The 23188-nt window shown below is 38.9% G+C and overlaps 1 protein-coding gene across 2 annotated transcripts; it reads right to left on the bottom strand.

Annotated features, from left to right (window-relative positions):
- Window positions 1-3243: 3243 nt before the first annotated feature.
- On the bottom strand, window positions 3244-15550 carry NUP50 (nucleoporin 50). 2 transcript variants are annotated; one of them, XM_042889833.1, is made up of 9 exons: window positions 15326-15550; window positions 12889-12912; window positions 12483-12561; window positions 11368-11451; window positions 9212-9404; window positions 7753-8412; window positions 6724-6802; window positions 5401-5519; window positions 3244-3625 (listed from the first exon to the last, which is right to left on the bottom strand). In XM_042889833.1, the coding sequence occupies exons 3-9, from the start codon at window positions 12549-12551 to the stop codon at window positions 3423-3425; spliced, it is 1407 nt and encodes a 468-aa protein (XP_042745767.1). In that variant the 5' UTR covers window positions 12552-12561; window positions 12889-12912; window positions 15326-15550; the 3' UTR covers window positions 3244-3422. The 2 variants fall into 2 exon arrangements, with proteins under 2 accessions (XP_042745767.1, XP_042745766.1); XM_042889832.1 differs by lacking the exon at window positions 12889-12912.
- Window positions 15551-23188: the final 7638 nt, after the last annotated feature.

Here is a 23188-nt window from a genome sequence, read left to right as displayed (position 1 = left end):
AGAACATTGTAAGTGTTACAGTGCTGCAAAGGGAGCTGAACTGAAGTTCCTGCTACTAAAGCCTTACCTCTTAATTGGTTTGTGTTCTGCAACATCTTCATTTAAACTACAGGTTTGAGTTTTCATGTCCATCAGCAAAAAGAGATTATAGGAAGATGGTGTTGTGTTCCCAAATAGATCATTTAAGTACATTACAAAGGACTTGCAAATAGCAACTTAGTATTTTAAAATAAAACTCACAACAACTGTAATAATCTCAGAGATGGTTCGGAGAAGCGAAAAGAAGCTGAGATCTTCACTTTCTTCTTTTGGAGGAGCAAAAAGGTGCGAGGGAAAAGGCTTTCAAGCTGCTGAAATTTCAAAATTGCAACAAAAGGAAGAATGCATGTCATCTATTAGACACTCCAACACCTATGTACAGCTTTAACAGTCTAGGCATTAACTCAAATTACAGGAGGAAACTTCAGATTTTTTAATATCAGCTGTCTGATATCTACCTTGGTATTAACCATGATACAGGAATGCCTCATTGAACAGGAATTCTGATCAAAGTCCTTCCCTGTGTTGCCACTTAGTTATGAAGGCATAAATTGATTTCCGTTCTCCCCGCTAAGTTGCTTTTAACTCATTTTAGTTTTCTATGTAATGATCCCTAGCTTTTTATAACTATCATTTTATTTTAATATTTAGATAGAAACTGAAGGTTTATCATAGATTTGTTTTAGTAACAGTACTGAGAAGGATTGTGCTTTATAATTGAACACCACGTGAAACGTTTGACTGACTTCTACTGCTTCATAGTCAGATAATTGCAGGGTCACTGAGAATGTTGATTAAATCTCTAATTTGCAGTTATCTTTCCCATTTTTAAAACCATGTTTTTAAAACCAGGTATCTGACGTTATAATTAACACAAGATTTCTATTACCTTTCCCTACACTTTACTGATAAATACGTACACTGCTAAAGAATTTTGATGTTTCATCTCTAATAGTCTTTCCCACAGCTAACAGAAGATATTGCTTGCTACCATGAACACTGTTCTCCAGAGTATCAGCGTATTCTATTACTCTGTTTACCTTTTTCTTAGACTCTCTGCTCATCCTCGGAATGGCCACCCTTGAAAACACAACAAAGATGCATTAGGCAGTTTTAGAATTGGGCCAGAGGCATGTGCAAAAAGCCCTGCAACTGCCTCGCTTTGGAGGTAAGTCATTAAGGATACCTAGGAAGTTCAGTTTGTCTCTTAATTAACTGTTTTAATTGGTCCACACTTCAATGGATATGCAGTAAGTTATAAACCCATGAGATTTAGGAAATAAACATAAAACTAAGACCCCTGAAACCATCTGTACTGAATTACTCTTAAAGTGAGATGCTTAACAAAAATCTGCTCACCCCATCCAGCAGTTTAACCTATAAATGCTGCTTCATGGCAACAGGTTAAGACACTACAATCTAAAGACAAATGCAAGATTTACTGAGCCCTTGGATGATAACACCTGAGCCTATAAATAAAGTTTCAGGCATTAGTTCTATTTTTCATTCATACAGTTACCGTGAAAGCCTTCAACTTTTGGCCTCCAGTTTAGGAAAAATCAAAATTGAGGAAAGTAATGTCAATTATTTTTAACAGTTAAACACTAAGCTGGGTGCAAGAAAAAAAAAAAAGGCACAGCTTTGTATTTATTGAATAATACTTGAAACAGTATCTATGCTCCCTTTACACTTGAGTGTTAAAAATGCAATTCCAGTGATCTCATGAAGCTGACATGTTGAACAAAGGCCTTTGTTTTTGAACTTTGGTCAGGAGGGCTGTAGATGCTGTAAAGTTTTTCTCCTTTGTGGTTAACGGGGGGGGGGGGAAGGCCTTAACCTGAATTGTGCAGTAAACTAGGACTAAAGACAGCCATTTGTTCCCTCATGGAAAGCAGATAGAAGAAATCTACTCAAATGGTGCTGCTTTTTCCCCACCACAGGCTGCCACTGTTACAGATTGTATCATCCCCTGTGAGAATTGCATCATGCTGCTGCATTAGTGAATATTTGGTTTTTCCCTCTGTGCCTTATTAGCCAGAAGCAGGGTGGCATGTTTCTTCCAGATCCCCAGAGCTGGTCACTGTAGCAAATCAGAGGTCAAATTGAACATCAGCATCCAGCTCTCTTATAGTTCTCAGAGATGGAAGTGAAGCAGAAAAATATTTATGAAGGAGTTGCCAGCCAACCAGGACAAGATTTGAAAAAGAAAAGGATTAACTAACTGAACAAAGTCTGATGGAAACCTAGGACAAAACAATGTTCTGTTCTGTGGCTCTGTGAATCACTGCCATATGGTTTATTTCAACTCTGCTAAAACCTGTTACAGATTAAATAAGTGCTCCCTTGTTGTGACAGAAAGCTCACCCCAAAGCTGTGAACTACTGCTTTAGGGAGTGCAGCAATGCACTGTAGTTTGAGCACATAGGAAAGATAATTACTGACATACATTTGTGCATGCATTCTTGGTAATGGCCAGACACAGTACAAGGATTTTTACAAATCCTGAACTTTGTGAAAAAGCTATCTTCAGTGGAGTACTAGCAACTAGCAAGATAAGTACCCTCTGCCCCTGCTGAATTGCAGTGTTAGCCCAACAGATTAGGGAAGAATACATTGGAACCTTTGCCTCTGACTTGTCAGAAGGCAGTAAATGCCAGCTGTGGTTGTGGTCCAAGATAAACAGTCTTCCAGTTGTCTGCTTATACTATTGCACATCATTAGCTTGTTGCTACAGTAAGAACAGAAATGACAGTTCTTCTTTAAGAAACACTATGGTCAACAGGACTATGCAAGCTAACTTTGTATTAAATAGCTGGAGATGCAGTCTCCGAGTCCCAGAATCACACAAGTTTGTAAGAGTTAAAACACAGTACAATATACATCATCATTGTTTGGGTACATTGTCATTATTGACAGTTTGAAAAATTAGTCTCACCAGCATGATAGACCAATTAAAAATAAAAATCTTGAGTACAGAAACAGTTTCAATGATTACATTTGAATATCCTCTCAAAACAGGAGGCTGTTGCATTGCACTGTAGTCTGTGAGGAATCTCTGGTACCATATTTTATACTCTGATTTCAGTCCATTCAGTCAAATTGACCAGTGTTAAAAACATGCTTTAATTTAAGTCAGTGTAGTTTATCCAGAAGAGGTCTTGCATTTCAATGTTGAAAAATGAGGGAGCACAGTCCAAAAACTTGTTCTATTAAAATTTTTATTAGCTAGTTTACCTTTTCCTCACAGATTTTTCCAGAATTTCTATAGTAGTTCTTAGTATCAGAATAAAGAGTTAAGTGTTCAAGTGAAGATATGGAAGGAAAAAAAAAATAGAGCAGCAGCAGTTTGGCAATATTTTCTCAAATCACTGACTGCAACATACTTAGGCCGCCTTCTTCTCGAGTAAGATTTTGTGCAATTCATCTGCATCCTCACTTGTTTTCACCCTTATTAACATAGTGACAGGAACAGTTGGATTGTTCTCATCAATTGGTGGATTAGGAACACAAACTATAAGAACGTTGTTTTTTCCGGTTCTTGTACATGGCATCTTGGGTGGAATTAGAACATTCAACAGTATATTTCCTGCATGTAAAGGGAGAAAAAAAAATTAGCCATTTTCCAGCTTTTTTTACAGTATGGATGTTAGTATACTTATTAAATAGGGATTTAAGTCTGCTTGGAAAGAAGGAAAGACACTTCCTTCCGAAATGTCATATATACTTGTCTTATTCTTTAAGCATCTGCTCACAGCCCCTGTTCCTAATTTATTTCCTCAGTAGAAAGGAGGAATCTGAAAAACACTACGCCCTCCTGCTTTGAAGGGAGGGAGCTGAGGTGCAGCAAATGACAGTAGAGACATACAGTGAAAAAGGAACATGGGAGAATCAGCAAATAAGGAACTGAGTCACTACTTAGTTTATGCTTATGCAAGTTACTCATTCAGAAGCACAGCTCGTAAGCAAAAGCAAAAAGAGTTAGCTTTAACACACATACAGACATATTAATCTAAAAATGGACAAGCTATTGTATAAATACGAAGTATTTATTCTGTAAATCATATACCACAGCTGTTGTGGTCTACCTCTTACTAATAATGGTTCCATGTCACTCTGTAGTGAGTTGGAGATGCACGGTATTAGTGGTCTATTAAAACGGTTGCAAACAAACTCAAATCTGCTTCAACAGAAGATGCACACGTTTTGTAAACCTGGTAAATAGCTCACAACACAGTAGTAGTGTTTATGGAAAAGTCAGTCTTCGCCTTCCTTTCCAGTTCAGTTTTTCAAACACAGTGAGATTTAAGGAAAGTAATACAGTACTGTGTGAAGATAGCAAAAAGGAAAGTGTGCATCACTATGAGTGTAGCTGCTTGTACAAACCAGTGCTTGGAGTCACCAAGCTGAAGTGTATGAGCTAGAAAAAAAAATTCCTAATATCACCTCAGATGATGTTAGAGGGAATGTAAATCAACATAATGAAAATTAGCATCAGCTGAATTAAAAACTGAGACTTCTGTTATGGGGTATGTAAGTTGGAGAAAGCAAGTTTTCACCTGCTCTATTCAGCATATTCAAATCCCTGAAAAGAATGCTGAAAGAAAATAATCACTGCTCTAGCTGCCTTTAAGTTTTATTGCTAAGAAGAATGGCCTTTTATCAGGCAAACCTTGCCCGTTTCCATCAAAAGAAGTCATTGATTTGGAAGTGACCAACATAGGAGTTCCAGTCTCACCATATATTTGAAAACTTTGTCTAATAGGTCTGTGGGGGCTTTTTGCAGACCTGCCAGAGCATTTAATAAAGTGAAACTGAGATAAGGTTTACCAGTGGCTTTGCAGGCACAGCATGGCTTCAATTCTCACATCTTTATAAGCATAATTTACTGTATTTTATGGAAGTTGCCAACTTAATATGAACTCCATTTCACATTTGTTGAAATGAGGTACTGAAGATGTAGCAAAGCTGTTCAACAATTAATATCAAAACAGGTGATGCATGGCCTACATCATAGCAGAAATTATAATCACCTACATTCATCACACCTCTGATACAAATATACTTGATTGTGGAGTCCTAAAGCCAAGCCTCACAGCCGTTCAGCAAGTCAGAGGTGGCAAATAGCTACTAAAACAAAATTAGGGAAAAAAGTACTCCATCATACACCATAACTTTTTACTTCCTTGCACTACTTGAAGTGTATTATTTCAGAATACTTGTTAGAGGTTCCAATTGCTTGAAATTATTCAAGAGGGGGAAAAAAAATAAATCAGGAATCTCATCAGTTATACTATGTATAAAATCCTAATGCTCTGCAGAGAATCTTACATCAAGACTTGTTGTTAGAAGAAATTTACTTACCTAAATTGGTATCTGCTCGGACTAGGAGTTGAGTTTTTTCATTTCCTGCTGGTTTTAAGTGCAATGTTCCTACACCTTTTTCTTTAAATTCATTATCCTTTTTGTAGAACAGTTTACATCTGTGCACAAGAAAAGCAAACATAGTTTGTAGAGAGATTAAATAGCAGTTTCCCCAAATATACGTGTAGGTATGTATGGCCATATGTCTGACTCCCAGTAAGCCAGCAGTTTAACAATAATCAGTTAACTTTCTGGGCTAGGAGTAATAAATCCTTATTCTTCCTGACTTTGCTTGATTTATTTTCTAACAGATAGAACAGTTCAGTTGGAAGAGACCTTCAAGGATCATTGAGTCCTGAACACTTCAGAGCTAACCAAAAGCTGTAGGATATTACTGAGGGTGGTATACAAACACCTCTTCAACGCTGATGGACATGAAGCATCAACCACCTCCCTAGGAAGCCTGCTCCAATGCCTGACCGCTGGAAATAAATACCACAGTAAATAAATCTATCCACAGTAAATAATTATGTCCAGTCCGACCATCCCCTGGTGCAGCTCTGTGCCATCCCCATCCTGTAAGCAGTTCACAGGAGTGGAGTCTGGCACCTCTTTCTGCTTCCACTCGTAAGGAGCTGCAGAGAGCAGGGAGATCACCTCTTGGCCTCCTCTCCTCCAGCCAGAATAGCCCATTGGTCCTCAGCTTCTCCTACATAGGACATGCCCTTCTGTGCTCTTAGTGGCTTTGATGCCCTCCTCTGTAAGCACTCACAGATCTTTTTTGTACTGTGGAGCCCAGATCTGCACACAATACTCAACACGAGGCTGCTCCTATGCTAGACATAGCAGGAGAATCACCTCTTTTGCCCTATGCTGTTTGTAATGCACCCCAAAATACAGTACAGTGGTACACATCAGTTCAGTAAAAGGAGGCTATTCCTTTCAGTACTGAAATGACAAGCATTACTTTCAGGGAAAAAAAATAAAATGTATGTATATATACATATATACACACACACACACACACAGTGACTTGTATTCAGGATCTGTAGAGAGTAAGCAGTAACAATTATTATAAAGGCATTATTCAACAAACAATAATAAAAACACTACAGACAGACAAAGGCAGAAATTCCTTCAATCACTATAAAATAAAAAAAATTACGAAGAAAAACCCTTATTACAAATAGCTATCAGTGCTGTGTTTAAGACACAAAAATATTAGTAAAATCCTACATGTCTTTGTAATTATGTTTTTACATGCAGAACTTCATGTTTTATTCCCAAAGTTATGATTCATTATTCTAAGGCAAAGACACTTACTTCTTTGAGTAGAAAGCATCGTCCTCTTTTATTTCATTAACAATGACTTTTGGTGGCTCTTCTTCCTCTTCTTCTCCACCTTTAAATAAAGTTTCAATACATCCCACGTGTTAATGTCAGGCTTGTGTTACAATTAGTTATTCATACTATAGATGTTTATATAAACATATAACATAACATATATAAACATGCACAGCCTGTCACTGATTGCCAAAATATGTTTAAGTCAGTGTGGGCTCTTAGATGGTTTCACTTATGCAAAGCCTTTTTCTTTTTTTTTTTCCCCCCAGTCAAGCAACTTTATGCTTATCTTCAATTTCAATTAGATGAAAATATCAAACTCCCACCAACCAATCAAAAAACATTTAAACACAGCAAATAGAGCTTAATGAGTCAAATTTAAGTCACAACCTTTTCTCAGGGGAAAAAATTGTTCTAACGTAAGAGTAGCCTTCAGTAATAATAAGCGCACAAGGCCAGGTTTAATTTGGGAGAAGGGTACTCAGCTGCAGATACGACAGACAAGAGAGGGGCAGGATTATGCCACTGCAGTTCTTTCAGCTGCTACAGCATTTCTATCAGCTAACAATATTCAAGATAGCTACAGACCTTCCAATAGCAAGCAACTTTGTCTCTTGCAGTCTTGCAAATAAGATGCATGTAAGTGTTTCATATCTTATGTATTTGATTGAGTAATATTTTAATAAAGCTACAGGAAAAAGCAATAGAATTGAGATGTCCTACAGGCTCAAAGATGAGAGAAAGACATACCAGTTGCTTTAAATTTCATTGGCTTCAGTCTTGCATTCAGCTTAAGAATTTATTACAGAAAACAAGTCTGACAGACATGCGTAGGCTTTGATAATCATACATTTTCAGTGTTACTTAAGCAGTATGCAATACTGAGAATCCCACATGGGTAGCATCATTCTGCAGCTTTCATGCACGGGAACTGTGATTTTTGCAGTATTCTTAAGTCACAGTCATTCACAGTCTAGCATTAAAAAGATTTTTACACATAGAATTTACCTTTATCATCACTGTTCCCACTTTCTGTCTGAGCTTCCAACGTATTGGTGGATACTGCAGTGACAGACTTTGTCTGATTTGCATCTTTTCCAAACAAACCTGAATTTCCAGGAGAAAATGAGAAACTACTATGTGTTCCTGAACCAAAGGAACTGAAACCTGAACTGTGACCACTCTTGCCAATATTAAATGAGACAGTTGACGTGGCTCCTATTGATGGGTCTCTTTTTTCTGATGCAACTTCGGTTTTTTTGTCAGAGGCATCCTCAGTTTTGTTGTTAAATAGAAAAGTTGATCCTTGCTGTAGCTTTGAATTCCCAAATGTGGAGACAGACTGCGTGCCAGGTGTCTTGTTGCTTTCGTTTTCAGAGCCACTATCACTACTGTTTCCATGTTGCTGTTCAATAGTTGCTAAATACTTCTCATAGTCTCTAAAGATAGGAGTCAGATCACATAGCGGGTTTGTGTTTACGTGCTTCACTATCCAGTCACGCACAGAACAGTTTAAAGCTGCTAGCTGTTTGTGATAAACACTAGAGCTACAGACTTTACTCTGAGTATAGCCAGATGATGATGGTTGGCTGCCACCATTAGCTTTTGGGCTTGCAGCTGCCTTCTCAGTAAGTGTGGTTGTAGTCGGACCATTTGACATGGGGGATCCTATTAAAAGAGAAACATGGATTAGAACTTCTTCTTTTTTTTTTAAAAAAAAAAAAAAAAGCATTCTCTGTTTCTGTATCAAATTATCAAATCATTTAAGTCTGGTTCAGTTATGTACAGTTCATTGCATCACAATGCTGCGTGCCAGGTAGCACAGGCTGAGTAAGCCAGGCAATGCTATGAAACAGATCTAAACTTGCTACGTTGACAGAAGTATTTAGTAAGGCTTGTAAAGTTAAGGGACTAAATACCAAAGCACAAGACTAGAGTTAGATTTACCAAAATATTTAGCATCTTAAAATGTAGGTAAAAATGTAAGAGATAAACTTCTTATATTGCAGTCAGTCTTACTAGATGTACAAGAATCAAAGCTTAAGACTTCAAAAAAAGTAAATAATACAGAAACAAGACCTTAAAAACAAAACTAAACGAAACTATAAAGATGTCAGCGCTACTCAAAGGATATTTTCCATTAGCAGTATTTTTTTAACAATAAGATTCAGATAATTGGGATGATTTAACTGGAATGTGTCATCAGCTCTTTTATACTATTCAGAGTGTACTGTAGCAAACTTCTTCCACTCCCTTTGTTTCTAAATTTTTTATGTCCAGTATCAGATCCAACTGTAGTTTCCACCTCTTAAAACTGCATTTATTTGATATGAAATCTCTCCACTAGTCTAAAATCTTTAAGAAACAGAGCTACAGAATTATTGGAATTTGTTTATTCACTACTAAACTAACTCTACAGATTTTACGGCTGAACATTTTGATGAATGTATACTTATTTAAAGCTTACCAAAAGCAGATTTTGTTTCAGATGTTGTCTTTAAACTGCTGAAAGGAGTACTGAAGATACTGCTGTTTCCATTAGACAGGCCTTCTAAAGGCTTTATTCCTGCACCATTACCAAATCCGCTGAAGCCACCTCCTTCTTTTCCAGAAGGCAATACAAAGCCTTTAAAACCTTTAAACGCTCCTCTACTTTCAGGCTGGATAGAAAAATAAAATAAAATAAAAATCAGTCATATGTGCATCACTGTGCTTCTAAAGCCACTAGATATTAAATTTCAATGTGTCATTTCATGCCTTACGTCCCTTATTCTAAGTTAGCTATGTAAACAGGATTAATAGTTTCCTTATGACACATTACTGGTACTATTTTTAAAAGACTCAGAGGATTGGAATGAAAATAAACTATTTACAGGAAATGGATGCCTAGAAATTGTTCAGAGCAGCAGATGTGTTTGTCTACCTATTCGCACATTCATAGCATCTTGTTTTCTTCAAATAATCATGGAGCAATATATAACTGCAGAGGCATTTTCAGGAACAACCACAATTAGAGTCCAGCCCTCATCAAAACAGCATACTTTGTAGTAATATCTAAGACTTACCAAAATTGTTTCAATCTGACTGAAGGGAAACACAAACTGTGCGTAACAACGTAATGCATTTGCATTCTGCAACCTTTTCATTACCCAGTTCTGAACACTACTACCATAGTATTTGATGATGTAGCTTCTTACACATTTTTGTAAGATAGTCATATAGCACATTTAACACCCAAACAGGCACTGCTACTTTTATCTACTACATATCTTTTGAGGTAATGAGCACTTATCACCGAAGTAGAATTCCTCTTCTTTCAGTGTTCAGAAAAAGGAGAATGTCTTCTGAGGTTCATCTGCTTTTGTCACTGAGAAATAGCAGAACTCAGCAATTTTAGGTTTGCTTTCACTATCTGGCCTTGCAGGCCTGGGCTCTCTCTGATTCCCTCTGTGCTTCACCTTTACCAGTTCAGTCCTCTGTTTCTCATTTCTAGCTGGCTATTTTTATCTTGTCCCTTTGATCAGTCCTACCTCTCTCCAGACAACCCAGTTAAACTGCAGACTCTTGTCTTTGCAGCATTCTGCTTGTTCCATTTATGAACTTCAGTAAACTCTGAGTTTATCTTTTTGTAAATGTTTCACAGGTTTATCATGCAGAGTTGGCTATCCTGACATCTCTTCTGCTTTTTAGACTTCAGGCTAGCTTATTAGACTTCTTTGAGTTCTGATATTTGACAGCTGAATCCCAGCCTTAATATTATTTCTTCTGCAATCATCTGGTCCTCTTTCTCAATTAATTTTGTCCCATCCATTTTATTTTGCCCCTGAATCCTTCCTGTCCAAGGTGCTCGTTGTTTTTTTTGGGGTTTTTTTGTTGTTGTTGTTTTTTTTTTTTTAATATCACTATAATCCTGTTATTAATAGAGTCATCAAAGTAACTGCATCCTCTACCACATCTCTGGCTAAAACTACCACAGGTAAAAGTGAGATGGGACAGCTGCCACGTTTATAGTGCTTAGACAGAGGGAAAAAGAAGAGCATAAGAAAAAGCTACATAGCTCAAAATTGAGCCTAGTCTTGTCCTGTCTAAAAGCAATCTGGATGGCAGGTAAAAACTGTCCAATTCCTAACATGGGGTGTGCAATCTTGAAAGACAGTTTCACAAAAAGATGATTGACAAAGCATCTGTCAAGGACTTCTGAAAGGACTCCATTATGGTTAGACTGGTTAATGATTTCAAAGAAACTAAACCTGTAAGGAAGGCAAACTTCTTCTCTACATTCCATTTGTTACTGCAAAATGTATGTCACACTTCAAGGGGTAAAAGTGCGATTGTTTTTGACAGCAGACATTTCTTTCACTCTTAGACCAACTTAATAATTTGGCTTTTACTGCCTTGGACATCCCCCAGGCCTCCAGTATGAATAATTAGTAGCTTCCAGGCTTGATTTCCAGAAGCCTACTGCCAGGATTGGAAGTGGAGCAGTTGGCTAGTCGCATATACCTTTAAAACAATAGCTTGATATAGTACTGTTACAAGCCCAGGTAAGTAAAGTCTTGAACACAGATGTCATATTTTGCAACTGACTGAAATTATACTACTAATGCTCAGTGATTACATTACCTCTGATCCAACATTCTGACGCTTTGCTTTTTTAATAGCTCTGTTCTTCAGGACTTCCTCACTAGCCACTGAGAAGGTTCCCACCTTGGAGATAAAGTTACGGAATTATTAGTGGCATTCTCAGAATCCATCAGTTTGTCATAGCCTGAAGAGATGACTGAAATCCTGAGATACTTTTTGAACACAACTGTACTCTTTGAACACAATTCTCCCTAACAAGCAAAAGAAGACATTAAAAAAATGAGGAATATTACAATACTACCACTAGCTCGCCAGGTGCTTGGATGATTAGCTGATATTTCACAGCTCTGTTTGCCATGTTTTGCATTCAATTTTTCTGTTATACAGACTGCAATCTCAATTTTCTTATGGCAAATAATTTTTTTTTTTTTTAAGCAAGGAAACTAATTTTGGTGAAGGTACTGTATCAGTAACAGTTACACTGTTACAAACAATATCCGGTTTGGAGAAGGTATGTTGAGATATACTTTCAGTTTTCCACAATTTCCACAAAAATTCCACAAAAACAGAAGTTCAAGTATTGGTGAAGTTAGCTAATGACTAATTACTGCTCAAAAATGAATAAGGAGATGAAGCTTTCTTCTATCAGTTTTAGGAAAAAGTACTATCAGTTCTCTTTCTTACATTCTATAAAGCCTAAGCTTTTTTTTTTTTCTTTTAGTAGCACAGAAACTAGAACAGTTTGATTAGAGATAAAACACATGCTTTAAATAAGAAGGCCAGGAAATATGTGAAGAAAATATCTAGACTACATTATATCTGTGAAACTCAGAGAGTCAACTATTTCAAGAAATCAAAAGCATTTTCTTGTGAACTGCATAAATATCCATCATACAGTTGAACAGTTCAAAAGTTTTAGACATCCTAACAAGCCTGGGTTTCCCTTTAGAAATGTAAAATTCCTCTAAGCTGGTAGTGACTGTTAAAAGCTGCTTTGCCATATTATCTGCACATAGGGGAAGCTTTAAAAACAAAACAAAATCATCTTTAACTCCTACACTTCTAACAAATTTTACTGAAGATTTTACCCACAAGATGAATAAAATCTACACGTAAATAAGTATGTATCTGAGGAATCTAATGTACAGTCTTACCTCCTCAGCTTCATCTTCCTGATCCCAGTTTCTGTCGGTCAGTTCCTTTTCTGCAATCCTCTTTGCCATTTTTCCACGCCTGTAGGATATATCAGAAACACATAGGATCAATTGCCCAGTCATTCTAAGCAGCAAGGATCTCCAACTTTTGTTATTCCAAACAAGTAATTGGAATCAGAGTTCACACAGAACTAACTCAAAATTGAAACAACAGTTGAAAACCAAGTGTTTTCAACATTTGTTGCAACAACAATCAACACGGCATATGAAACTGGGGTTGTGGTTATTAGTTATACTTGACACTAAATTTAAGCAACAATAGAAACATGCAGTTCAATCACAGGGTAATTTTTCTTCAGCAGTGGAGCAAGTTAGAAAAATTCCTTTTCAGTCTTGTATTCCATACCTTGTCACCAATTAGGCTGATGGGCTGCAAAATAAACAACAAAAACACATAAAAGGATCTAGTTAAAAGATTACACATCCCAGTCCATCTTGCTTCAGGATACCCAGTAAACACTAACATCCTTGCAAGAGAAAAGTTCCTTGACAGCACCTAAAATCAATACTGATAATGACCAACCAAAGCTGGACAGCCAGTTCACTTTGGGTAAAATGAAAACAATACCCTCCTACAAAGAACCACATTGCTAAGACATTACTGATTAAAATGCTGAAAAAAAACCTATTGCAAATGAATCAGATGACTTTTCTTCCAAAAGACACCTAGGTGTTATCAGGGGTTTTAAAACTATTAATGTATGCAGGTAACTGTAATTTTGCTATTTGAACTGCAAAGTCAACTTTGGAGAATGAAAATCTGTAGTTTTAACTTCTGACTTCCATTTTTGTAAACTTATCAGCTGTGTTCAAAAACAAAGAATGAATCCAGGTAAGTTATTTTATCTGAAAGATTTGGCAAGTAATTACATTCAAATTTGATATGGAAGGAAGTTTTGATGATGATTTCATCTGGCACTAGATATGAAAGCTTATCAAGTACGTAGTTCTGTAGCAATATAAATGTTAAGCAAGTGCAAGATATAAAATTCCTCAAAAAGCCCTGTTAGGCTGGTCCAGAAAAAAACTAATTCCACAAAGAATTGAATTACAGAGCCAAAAATGATAATGCGTGATTACAGAACATTTCGCTTAGCCAATTATTATTAATTTTTTAAGCACAACAGTAAATCCAACTGCATAGCAGCAGCCTTACAGGGGTCATAACTGAAAGCCATGAATTTTACAAGGCAAGTTATCTATAGGATCTTTTAAAAGGACAAACAAAAAACTGTTCTCTGTAAATGCTTTAAAAAGGCATAAGCCCCATTCTGCTGGAAAAAAAAAAAAGAGGTCGTACCACACACTATATGATTCTCTGCAGACAAGGTAACTGGTTAAATTAACCCTATGAAAAAAAATAAAAACACTTATTTTAAAATTGGCTTCCCAGTGCAGTTTCCCTGTGGGAATACAGGCTACACAAACACTTGCCACCAGAGGAAGGCAAGACTGCCTCTCATTGGCAGCAGCCACAGCTCAAAGGCTCATGAGACTAACCTAGAGTTACTCCATCGGATTCCACAGAAGATCACATTACCAGTCTTAATGACAGCCACTGAAGCATTACAAGCACGATATTAACCAGAAAGCCTGTTTTCCACTGTGAGGAAAAAGTGGCAAACTAATTGGCTCAGGCTCCAGGTTCTTTATACCTACTTGTCTTCATGTGATTTCTCTAGGTCAGGTCTGAAAATAGGAGCTGACAAGAGAATCTAACCTATATGAAGACAGCAGCACGAGGATTCTAGGCATTTCTAACCTGTGAAACAGGAAGCAACACAAAACGATCTCTATGTTATTTTTTAGATGCAGCACAACCTTCAGGAGTTTTCTGTGACAAGTGCTTTGTGCAGGTTGAGATGGAAGAATTATGAGAAACGGCTTTTTATTTAAAAAGCTCAACACGTGTTTTGTTGAGCTACTACAACCCGCCTAATACGTATAGCATTATTTAACATAGTGTTACGAGAACTTCTCTGACATTTCACAATATTATTTCTACAACAGGGGGTTAAAATCTTGCACTGTCACAACTCACAACCTCAGATGTGGGAGCGACAGAAAGCACCGACATCCCAATAGTACTCAAGAGCCTTAAGCCAGCTAGCGTGGGGCTGCACAACCAGCATTATGGAGCTTTTTTCACCCCCACTCTTAAGCCTTCCATCAGGCCCGGAAGTCACAGGGCACACACGGGGCAGCTGAGCCAGGCTTCTCGCTTCCTCAAACGACGTGCCGTTTCAACACGGCTTCTTTCGCTTTAACACGCGGTCCCGTTTCTTCCTCTGCAAAAGCTAGCAGCAGTCTCGCAGAACACCGTCGGTTCTTCCCTCCACGGTGATTAAATGGGAGCTCTGCCCTTCCCGTGCAGCGGAACGTATTCCTGCCATCCCCCAGCGCAATTCCTCAAAACGCCACCCGCCCTTCAAAGCCGCGATCCTACCCGGCCCCGCACACCTTACACGGTGAGCTCCCTACGCAGCCCGCCTCCCGCCGCAAACGCCGATCTGCTTTTTCATCCGCCGGCCGCCTATCGGGGTGACACACGCCCAACCGGGTCACCCCTCACCGCCCGCAGTCCCTCCCCGAGGGGAGGCGATCCCTCCCCGCTCGCTCCCACGCGGCGGGGCCTGCAGGGCCGCCCGGAGCCGCGGCGATCGGGCACCGTCCCGCCGGCAACGGCCCCCGCAGCCCGGCCTCGTTCTGCCGCAGTGCCGCGGGCTCGCGTGGCCACGGCGGGGCCGGAAGCCCGGCAGCGACGGAGGGGAGCTGCCACTCACCCGCGCGGCACGGCGGCCCGGCCCGATGACTGTCGCTGAGTGGCCGAAGCTACGGCTGGCGATCGGAGTTGCCCGGCTCCAGAGCCCGCTCACCATCCCCCGCCCGGGCCCTCAGCCGCCCGTTCTGTCTTCCCACCGTCCGGCAACCCGGCGTCAGGCCGCCATTTCGTGCCGCCGTCAGACGTTCGGAACCAGACAGACACCGGCCCGGCGGTCGCCCCAACACGCATGCGCCTCCCGCCCCGCGGCCGCAGCTTGGGGGACGGAGGGGCGGGGCGGGCCGCTGCCCCGCCGCCGGCCGTTGGAAAGCGAGACACGTGACCGCCCCGGTCCAATGGGCGGCCTCGCCCCGGCATGTCTCGCGGGCGGCCGGCCGGCTGCTTCCTGCGTGTGGTCGGCGTCTCGCGCCGCTCTTTCGAATTCGTTGTCACGTGACGTAGGCGCGTTCTTTCTGCTGCTGGTGCCGGTAGCCGGAGCTGGCGCTGCCGCGGTGAGGAGAGCTTCTACGGTCCCCGCATGGCGCAGCTCCACCGAGTCACGGGTCGCTGTACTCAGGTCGGGTTTGGGACAGTGGCAGTTGTTTGCCCGGCCCTGTGCCTGGCTGACCTATGACTGCCTCGCTTGTGGTATGATGGTATGCCTCCATGGTATGACAGTAATTGGGATTAAATCCAGCGTGAAGTAACAGCCTCTCCTGTAGCTTAGCAATGTCTCCAAACGAGTTTGCATCGCGTACAGCGACTGTGTAACCTTAAAAGAGCAACTGCAAATGAAAGCAGTCAGAACGTGCTCCTCTATTACAGATTCAATGCATGGGAGAGAAAGAGACAAAAACGATCCCAGTAGATAACACTGATTTTTATCCTACAGGATCCATGAGTCCTGAAGCTGAGAGCTGTTCCCCAGTTGAGTTTCAACCTTGAAACAACATATTTTCATACATTAATGCTCTCCTTCCTAAAAAGAAAGAAATATTTATTTTGAGCTTGGAAAACTCATTTTACCTCATTTTAGGAGGAAGTTTTTTACCCAGAAGGTGGTGACGCACTGGAACGGGTTGCCCAAGGAGGCTGTGGATGCCCCATCCCTGGAGGTGTTCAAAGCCAGGGTGGATGTGGCTCTGGGCAGCCTGGTCTGCTGGTTGGTGGCCCTGCACGTGGCAGGGAGGGTTGAAACTGGATGATCATTGTGGTCCTTTTCAACCCAGGCTATTCTATGATTCTATGATATGGCTCTGATATCCCTAAACTATCCTTATTATTTGTGCTAAATGTCACACCTGCAGGTTCCTAGTAGTTTAAGGACATCCTTCCCCAGAGTTTGGGTGCACTCTGGTTTGCCCCATCACAGCTGCAAAGACAGTCAGAAGATAGAGTCTTTAAAAGGAATTTCAAAAATAACAGCAGTTTCCTTCTACTTGCAAGAAAAAAATAATAATAAAAAAAAAATAAAAATATGCAAAGCCCTTACTAACAAACTCTGTGACCCCATCATCTGATTTTTATGATTTTCAGATCTTTGTTCCTGGACTTGTTACTATAAGTGTGGAGGTTTTTTGGTTTTGGTTTTTTTTTTTTTCCCCTGATCTTCATGTTGTTTGTTTGGCTTGCTTAGCCCCGAAAACACAAAAGGTGCTTCCTTCTGCAGGCAAGCTCTTTCGAGTTCCTCTTTGGTGTGCTTTTTCTCTATCATTTTTAAATACTGTCTAGATGCTAGTGCTTCCTGTTTGCTTTCCACCCCATCTCTCTGAAATGTGGGAAAAACTCATTTGCATCTAGCAGGAACAACCATTTAGTTCAACCACTGCTTTACCTCTTCAGATGCTGGGAGCTGAGATGTTTAAGGACTAGAAGTTTACTGTTGAGTAGAGTCAAATAAATATGAGCCCTTTGGTCATCCAGATTCATCCAGATTTGGACACTAAGCTTTCAGATGGATGCAAGATACCCACAGAATCATAACAAAATTATAAAAGTGCAGGAAAGATGGCCAGTGAAGCAAAGTCAAAATAATTGTTTGTTTGATGCAGAAATTTGAAGAGCTGGGGAATAAAGGATGATTAGTTCTTCAATATGTTGTTAGGAAAATGGAAAAACCTCCTGTACATCCTGCTGAGGGATGAGTATTAGGCTTTATTTGTAGCAAAGGACAGCAGACGAAATAACAAAAGTTGTTAAGTATATTTAAGTACTATTACAGGCTATTAAGAAAGATCGCCAGAGGTTCATCACTAGAAATTTTAATTACAGGTTAATACCAAATATTTTCAAGTTAATTTTGTATAATTTCTGGAAGTCTTGTTCAGCATTATCCTTAAAATGTACTTCAAGCCATCTCAAAGTACTGTGAAGGATACACAGGCACAGCTTCAGGCCAACCTGTCCGCAAAGCAAAACAACTTCTGTGACAGATACGACCGTCGGAAGAAAAATGCATATGCAAATCTTGAACAAACTTACACCACAATATATCTACTTCTGTTTCAGAAATAATGTAGTCCTTAAGAAATACATGGGAACATGTAGCATTTTTTTAATACAAATCAGTGCATTTCCAAGTACAATTCCCATGTGTCTTCCTACTTCTTTTTGTTTTTCCTGTCAATTTTCTTACAGCATGCTGTCCAAATGCTATGCTTTGTGTTCTCTGAGAGAGGGACCTGCATGTCTTATTTACACGTGCAGTTTCTCAGTGTTGTTCATGATGCCTCTTAAATATATTAAAGCATTATCAGTTCTGATAATAAAGCTTTTAGGATAGACTCTATTTTTTCTTAGCTTTGTGCAGCACCCAGCATATTGGAATCTAAACAGAGGAAGTACACATGCCTGCATAACAAATGCACATAACAGTACTCACAATAGGAATATTGTCTGCCATGCGTACTTTTCAGAGCAGAATTTTAATGCAGCTAATATGATACTATATAAGATGCCATTTTCTAATAAATAAGTTATGCAACAGGTTGAAGTTAACCTTACTGAACTTGTATGTCTAAAAGACTGGAGCTTAAATTGGAGATAAAGTAACCTGGGAAATGAAGAGCTGATATTTTTTGCCTAATTGCGTAAAAATGTATTTTTGTGTTCCTGCAAACCAGTCATTTAGATAAAATTTTCAGAAATAGTTTTGTGTAAGTCTCCCAGTTTCCAGTATTTTGAACACTTACAGATATAGTGGCCTGGTCCCAAACAAGTAATTTAATGTCTCTAGTCAGCTTTTACACATTCATTTATGAATGCATTTTATCTGGTTTATATACTCACTTTGTAGAGCAGTCTGATAGACAATTACATAACATTAAAAAGTTACCTATTTCTAAATAACTTTCAGTATAAATTTAATCATCTCTGCTTTATGTAACGCATGTGTTACAGTACATAAATTTTATATACCATTTTCTTCCCAGAGTGCTTTTCTGTACCAAGTCTTGCCATGCTGCCGCTGGGTGCATAATGCAATTTCACTGCATGCAATAGCAGTATATTAAAGTCTTGAATCTGCAGTGCTGACACATGAACAGTCTTAAATTCAGTAGTCCTGGTAAAAGGTGTGGGTGTTTAAGAGGCTCAGAGTCTTACTTCGGGAGACTGAACTGAAATGAGCTATGTAATCATTGTCACTTATGCCCAGACAAAAAAGTCTGCTAAAATTACTGCTGTAGATAGAGTTAGACCTGTGGATAGAATTTACTAAAGCTTTTAAGTAAAAGTAAAAACTAAAAGCTTCAGTACTTAATCCTCTTTAAATAAATTTAAAAAATAAAAATAATAAAAAAAAAAACCAAACTACTCATATTGGCAGTATCTTTTCCTTTATCTGCTTTTCTCATGAAGGAAAGGAGAAAGCTCAGTAAACTGGTTGGGTTTGATCACAGCTTCTTTACTCTTACAGCAAAGTACAACAGTCTTGTCACAATTTGGTATGAGTAGATTGGGTACAAAAAATAATATGCTTTTGGGTAAAAAAGTAAATGCCTTAGAGACCTTGCAATCCTTCATGCAGGAAATTTAGCCTCCTTGGTTTTCATGGAAATGCAGAGCTGTGTATTGGTTTGAACAATTGTCCAGAGATTCCTACCCATAAAGTGAAAGATATCTGAACCATCCTGGTTGGATGTAAGCCACAGATCACTCCTGTGCTTTTGTAATGGCTGATTAGTTTCCACCGTGGGAAACCCAAATACAGTAAATGAAAATACTTTTCTGCTTGTTCAGCGAGCTGAATTTTCACGTAAATTCCCGTGGGAACACTGATGTTTAAAACCCATACAGTCCACACAGTTCTTTTTAAATACAGAATATTGCACTAGAAAAGCTTCAACACCCTTTCCTTTCCTTATTGTAACAGTTCAAGATCAGAGTCTACCTCCAGCATACCCCCTCAGAGGCAGCACAGCACGTTCAGATAGAGATTGCATCTGACTGCTCCCTGGCACTGGTCCTCCAGTGAGCAGAAAGTGAGAGGAGGGCTGTTTGGGTGTGCCTGCCCTCCAGCTAGCCTTAGCTGCCAGCTGGCCCACTGGTTCCCTCTGCCAGCTGGCACAAGCGCTAGCAATCCCATGATTCGTGTGTACACTGAGGGCTCAGGGAACCATAGCCTGCCCTTAGCAGATTTTGGCACAGGAGAAATTCTGACCCATTAAATGTATGAAAAAACTCATCAGAAAGTACAGGGGAGCAGATACAGTGATCTGGGAAAATTTCCCCAGAGAATTTGTTTGTGAAACATTCAGAATGGATCCAATTAAAACACTGACTGCAAATATGCTGTAGAAATACTGATTCACTCCAACATTTTTAGCTGAAATCTTTGTTCTGCCAGATTGAGCCAAGACTCGAGACTGCAGCTACTCCAGAGCACTGTGAAAATATGAGCCAAGTTTCAGGAGAAACAGGTGTAATTCAAGTCCCATGATAGAAAATGTTAAATAACATCTTGTTCTAGCAGCAAAAATAATGAGAAATAACCTTATGAGACAAGACAAAAGTCATCCGCAGGCAGGGCTTTATGTCCAACTCTGTCTTGGGCCTGAAAGCTGAAAATAAAGATTATAATTCTGTCTCAGTAGGGGGCAGAGAGCATGTGAAGAGGAACTGAAAGACAAATCCAGCATTGCCCTTGAAAGACACTCTATTTAAACTGAAAAGGTCACTGCCCACATGATTGCATCATCCACTATGCCAAGTCTGAGTATGGTCTGAGGCTTTGACAGGTCCTCTGTTTTTATAGAAGATGAGGGGGTTCATGTGTAGTTTGCTGATAAAAACCCCAAACATCAAATATAGATATGATTCTAAAAAGTAACCAACGAGAAAGAAAGAGAACATACTTTTAAGTACATTTTTATTAAAATATAGGTTTTATCCACTGTTTACACATTTTATTATTCCAGAACTGTAGCTTTTTAGATTGCTTGTCTATCAACTCTCATTCATTGTAGTTCAAGCACCCCTAGTGCTTAAGAAAAGGTCCATTTATAAAATGTTCCTTCAATAGGAAGTTTTCTGGGGTCACTTAGTAGGATGCTAGGCATTTACTGGTTCTGTTTTTCATGCTTGTATGGTTGGGCATTGTTATCCAGAAGGTTTCTGAGTTATCTCTAACAACTATTTTAATTGGAAATGTACGTGTTATTCTATACTATGTAAAAGACTTGATGATTAGAAAGTATCTAATGCTGTGTAATTATACAGGTGTTATAACTTACTGTTCTGTTGGCAGGTAAGAAGCTCAGTGCTGATCCAGAATTGCAGTGATTTCTTCTTGTCATTGTCTCCATTTTGCAGTGTTTATCCATTAAACCTTCAGGTACCTCAATAAAGCTATCTACAATTAGACTTGGCTTTTGTGACATTATTTCTGGTCCAAAATAGTAAAGAGGAAATTAAAGAAATATCTTGTAGCAATGAATTGGGTTTGCTGAAGTGTCACCACTGATCTCATAATTAGCCTCTCAGAATACCTCGTTATCTCTTGGTCTTCAGAGAGAAAGTAGAAATGAAATGCAGTTTGTACTACTCCTGAAAAACTAAAAACATAACTGGGAAGTCAAGGGTCATGTGAGAAGCTGCATTTTAAAATATTGATTTATTTAGAAATGTGAAAGTTGATGTAAAAAATGAGAATAAAATGTAATTCTTACAAAAAGATTAAAAATAAACTGCACTTCCACAAGAATATCCAAACTTTTTTCATTACTATAGCTAAGAAACTGCAAAATTTCTTCCAGTGGTTCATAAGGTGTGCTGATTACAGTTATTAGTCATCTCCCTTTTACTTTACCCAAAGTTACCACTAGCGAGTGGTAACAAAACAATTTTTTGCAGTTCTTCTAAAACCAATGTGCCAAACACAGCTCTCCTCCTTAGTGAGGAAGACCTTTGAGAATGTATGAGAACTCACCTTTCTCGCAGTGCTTTTGGAGGGAGAGCACAACTGCTGTTTCTGTAGTCTCAATGTAGAGTTTTCTCTGCTAGAAACTATATCTGATGCGTTCATTCCCACTGCTACCAAGTGCCAAAGAACACTCTGTAGGCTAGTTAGCACATTATATGTATTTTTGGGAGTCTGAATGTAAGGCATGTTTATCACAGCACCTCTGGAAGGCTTAACACCCATTTCCCCAAGGATGCAGAGCTCTACAACATCTTGAGGAGTGTCATTATATTATAGGAGCAGTGTAATTAGGAATAGTTCATTCCCCAAGATATTCCTGTTACGATTTTTTTTTTTTTTTGGTTAAAAAATGAAATTACATGTTTCTGTTCATTTTTTGTGTATGTTTAACAATTTGAAATTAGGAGAAAAGGGCAGAAAAGAAAAAGGGAAAAGAAATAAGGAAAGGAAAAAAGAAAGGAGAGGAAAGAAGAGGAAAAAAGAAAGAAAAAAGGAAAAAGAAAAAAGGAAAAAGGAAAAAGAAAAAAGGAAAAAGGAAAAGGAGGGAAGGAAAGGGAAAGGGGAAGGGGAGGGGGAAGGGAAGGGAAGAGAAGGGGAAGGGGGAAGGCAAGGAAAGGGATACAGATAGGGAAAGGGAGGAAGATTTCTCTGCGCTCTTCCCTGTGTTGCTGGGGGAAGCGGTTGGCCTCTGCTAACTCAGTTATAAAAATGCTTGTGGAAATGCTATCCCTGTTCTCAAAGAGATTTCTTTCATGCCATTTTCAAGATTATTCTGTTAATAGAACTCTACTTTATTATCATTGTAATAGTAATTACTTCAAAGTGGGGTCATTAGTCCTAATTAATATTTACGAACATACCAGTATTGAGGTGAAACAATACAAAGCACTGAAATATTTTGTCATAGTGATGTATCTCAGCACTCTAAGAGTGCTTAAAGCACTCTTCATTTCAATCTCAGCTGCAAAATAGGTCAAGACTGTCAATTTTTGTCATTCTCTGACTGTCATGCAAATTCTGCTCTACCAGACTTCAAACGAAAGATTAGTTTGTACCGACTTTGCAGATCTCTGTAACAGTAATGATCTTAATTTAAAAAATACTAATTACTTGAGCTATTTTTCACATATAAGTTTTTTCTCATTTTACAAACAGATGCCATATTTTTGGCTGGGCTTCCATGAATTTTTAGGAAACCATCAGGTTTATTAACATTTTCTATATTTATAGAAACCTGTTTCTTTATGATAACATGATATGTTATTATCTACATATGGCAGTTTATAGAAATACAGAGCCTAATTCTATCCACATTGGGACGGTGAGTATGCATGTTGTAAGTGCCTATCTGTAGAGAAACATTATTGCTGCATTTCAGTGTCCAGATGGCTAGAATGCTTGTGTGGGATTTTTTTTTTTTTTTTTTAAGTTGTTTTTGCTGCTTTCCATCTTCTCATTTGGAAA

This window comes from Lagopus leucura, unplaced genomic scaffold (assembly GCF_019238085.1).
Source record: "Lagopus leucura isolate 7727_CA_CO unplaced genomic scaffold, USGS_WTPT01 Super-Scaffold_100159, whole genome shotgun sequence".
NCBI lineage: Eukaryota > Metazoa > Chordata > Aves > Galliformes > Phasianidae > Lagopus > Lagopus leucura.
This window is presented reverse-complemented; position numbering and strand designations above follow the sequence as displayed.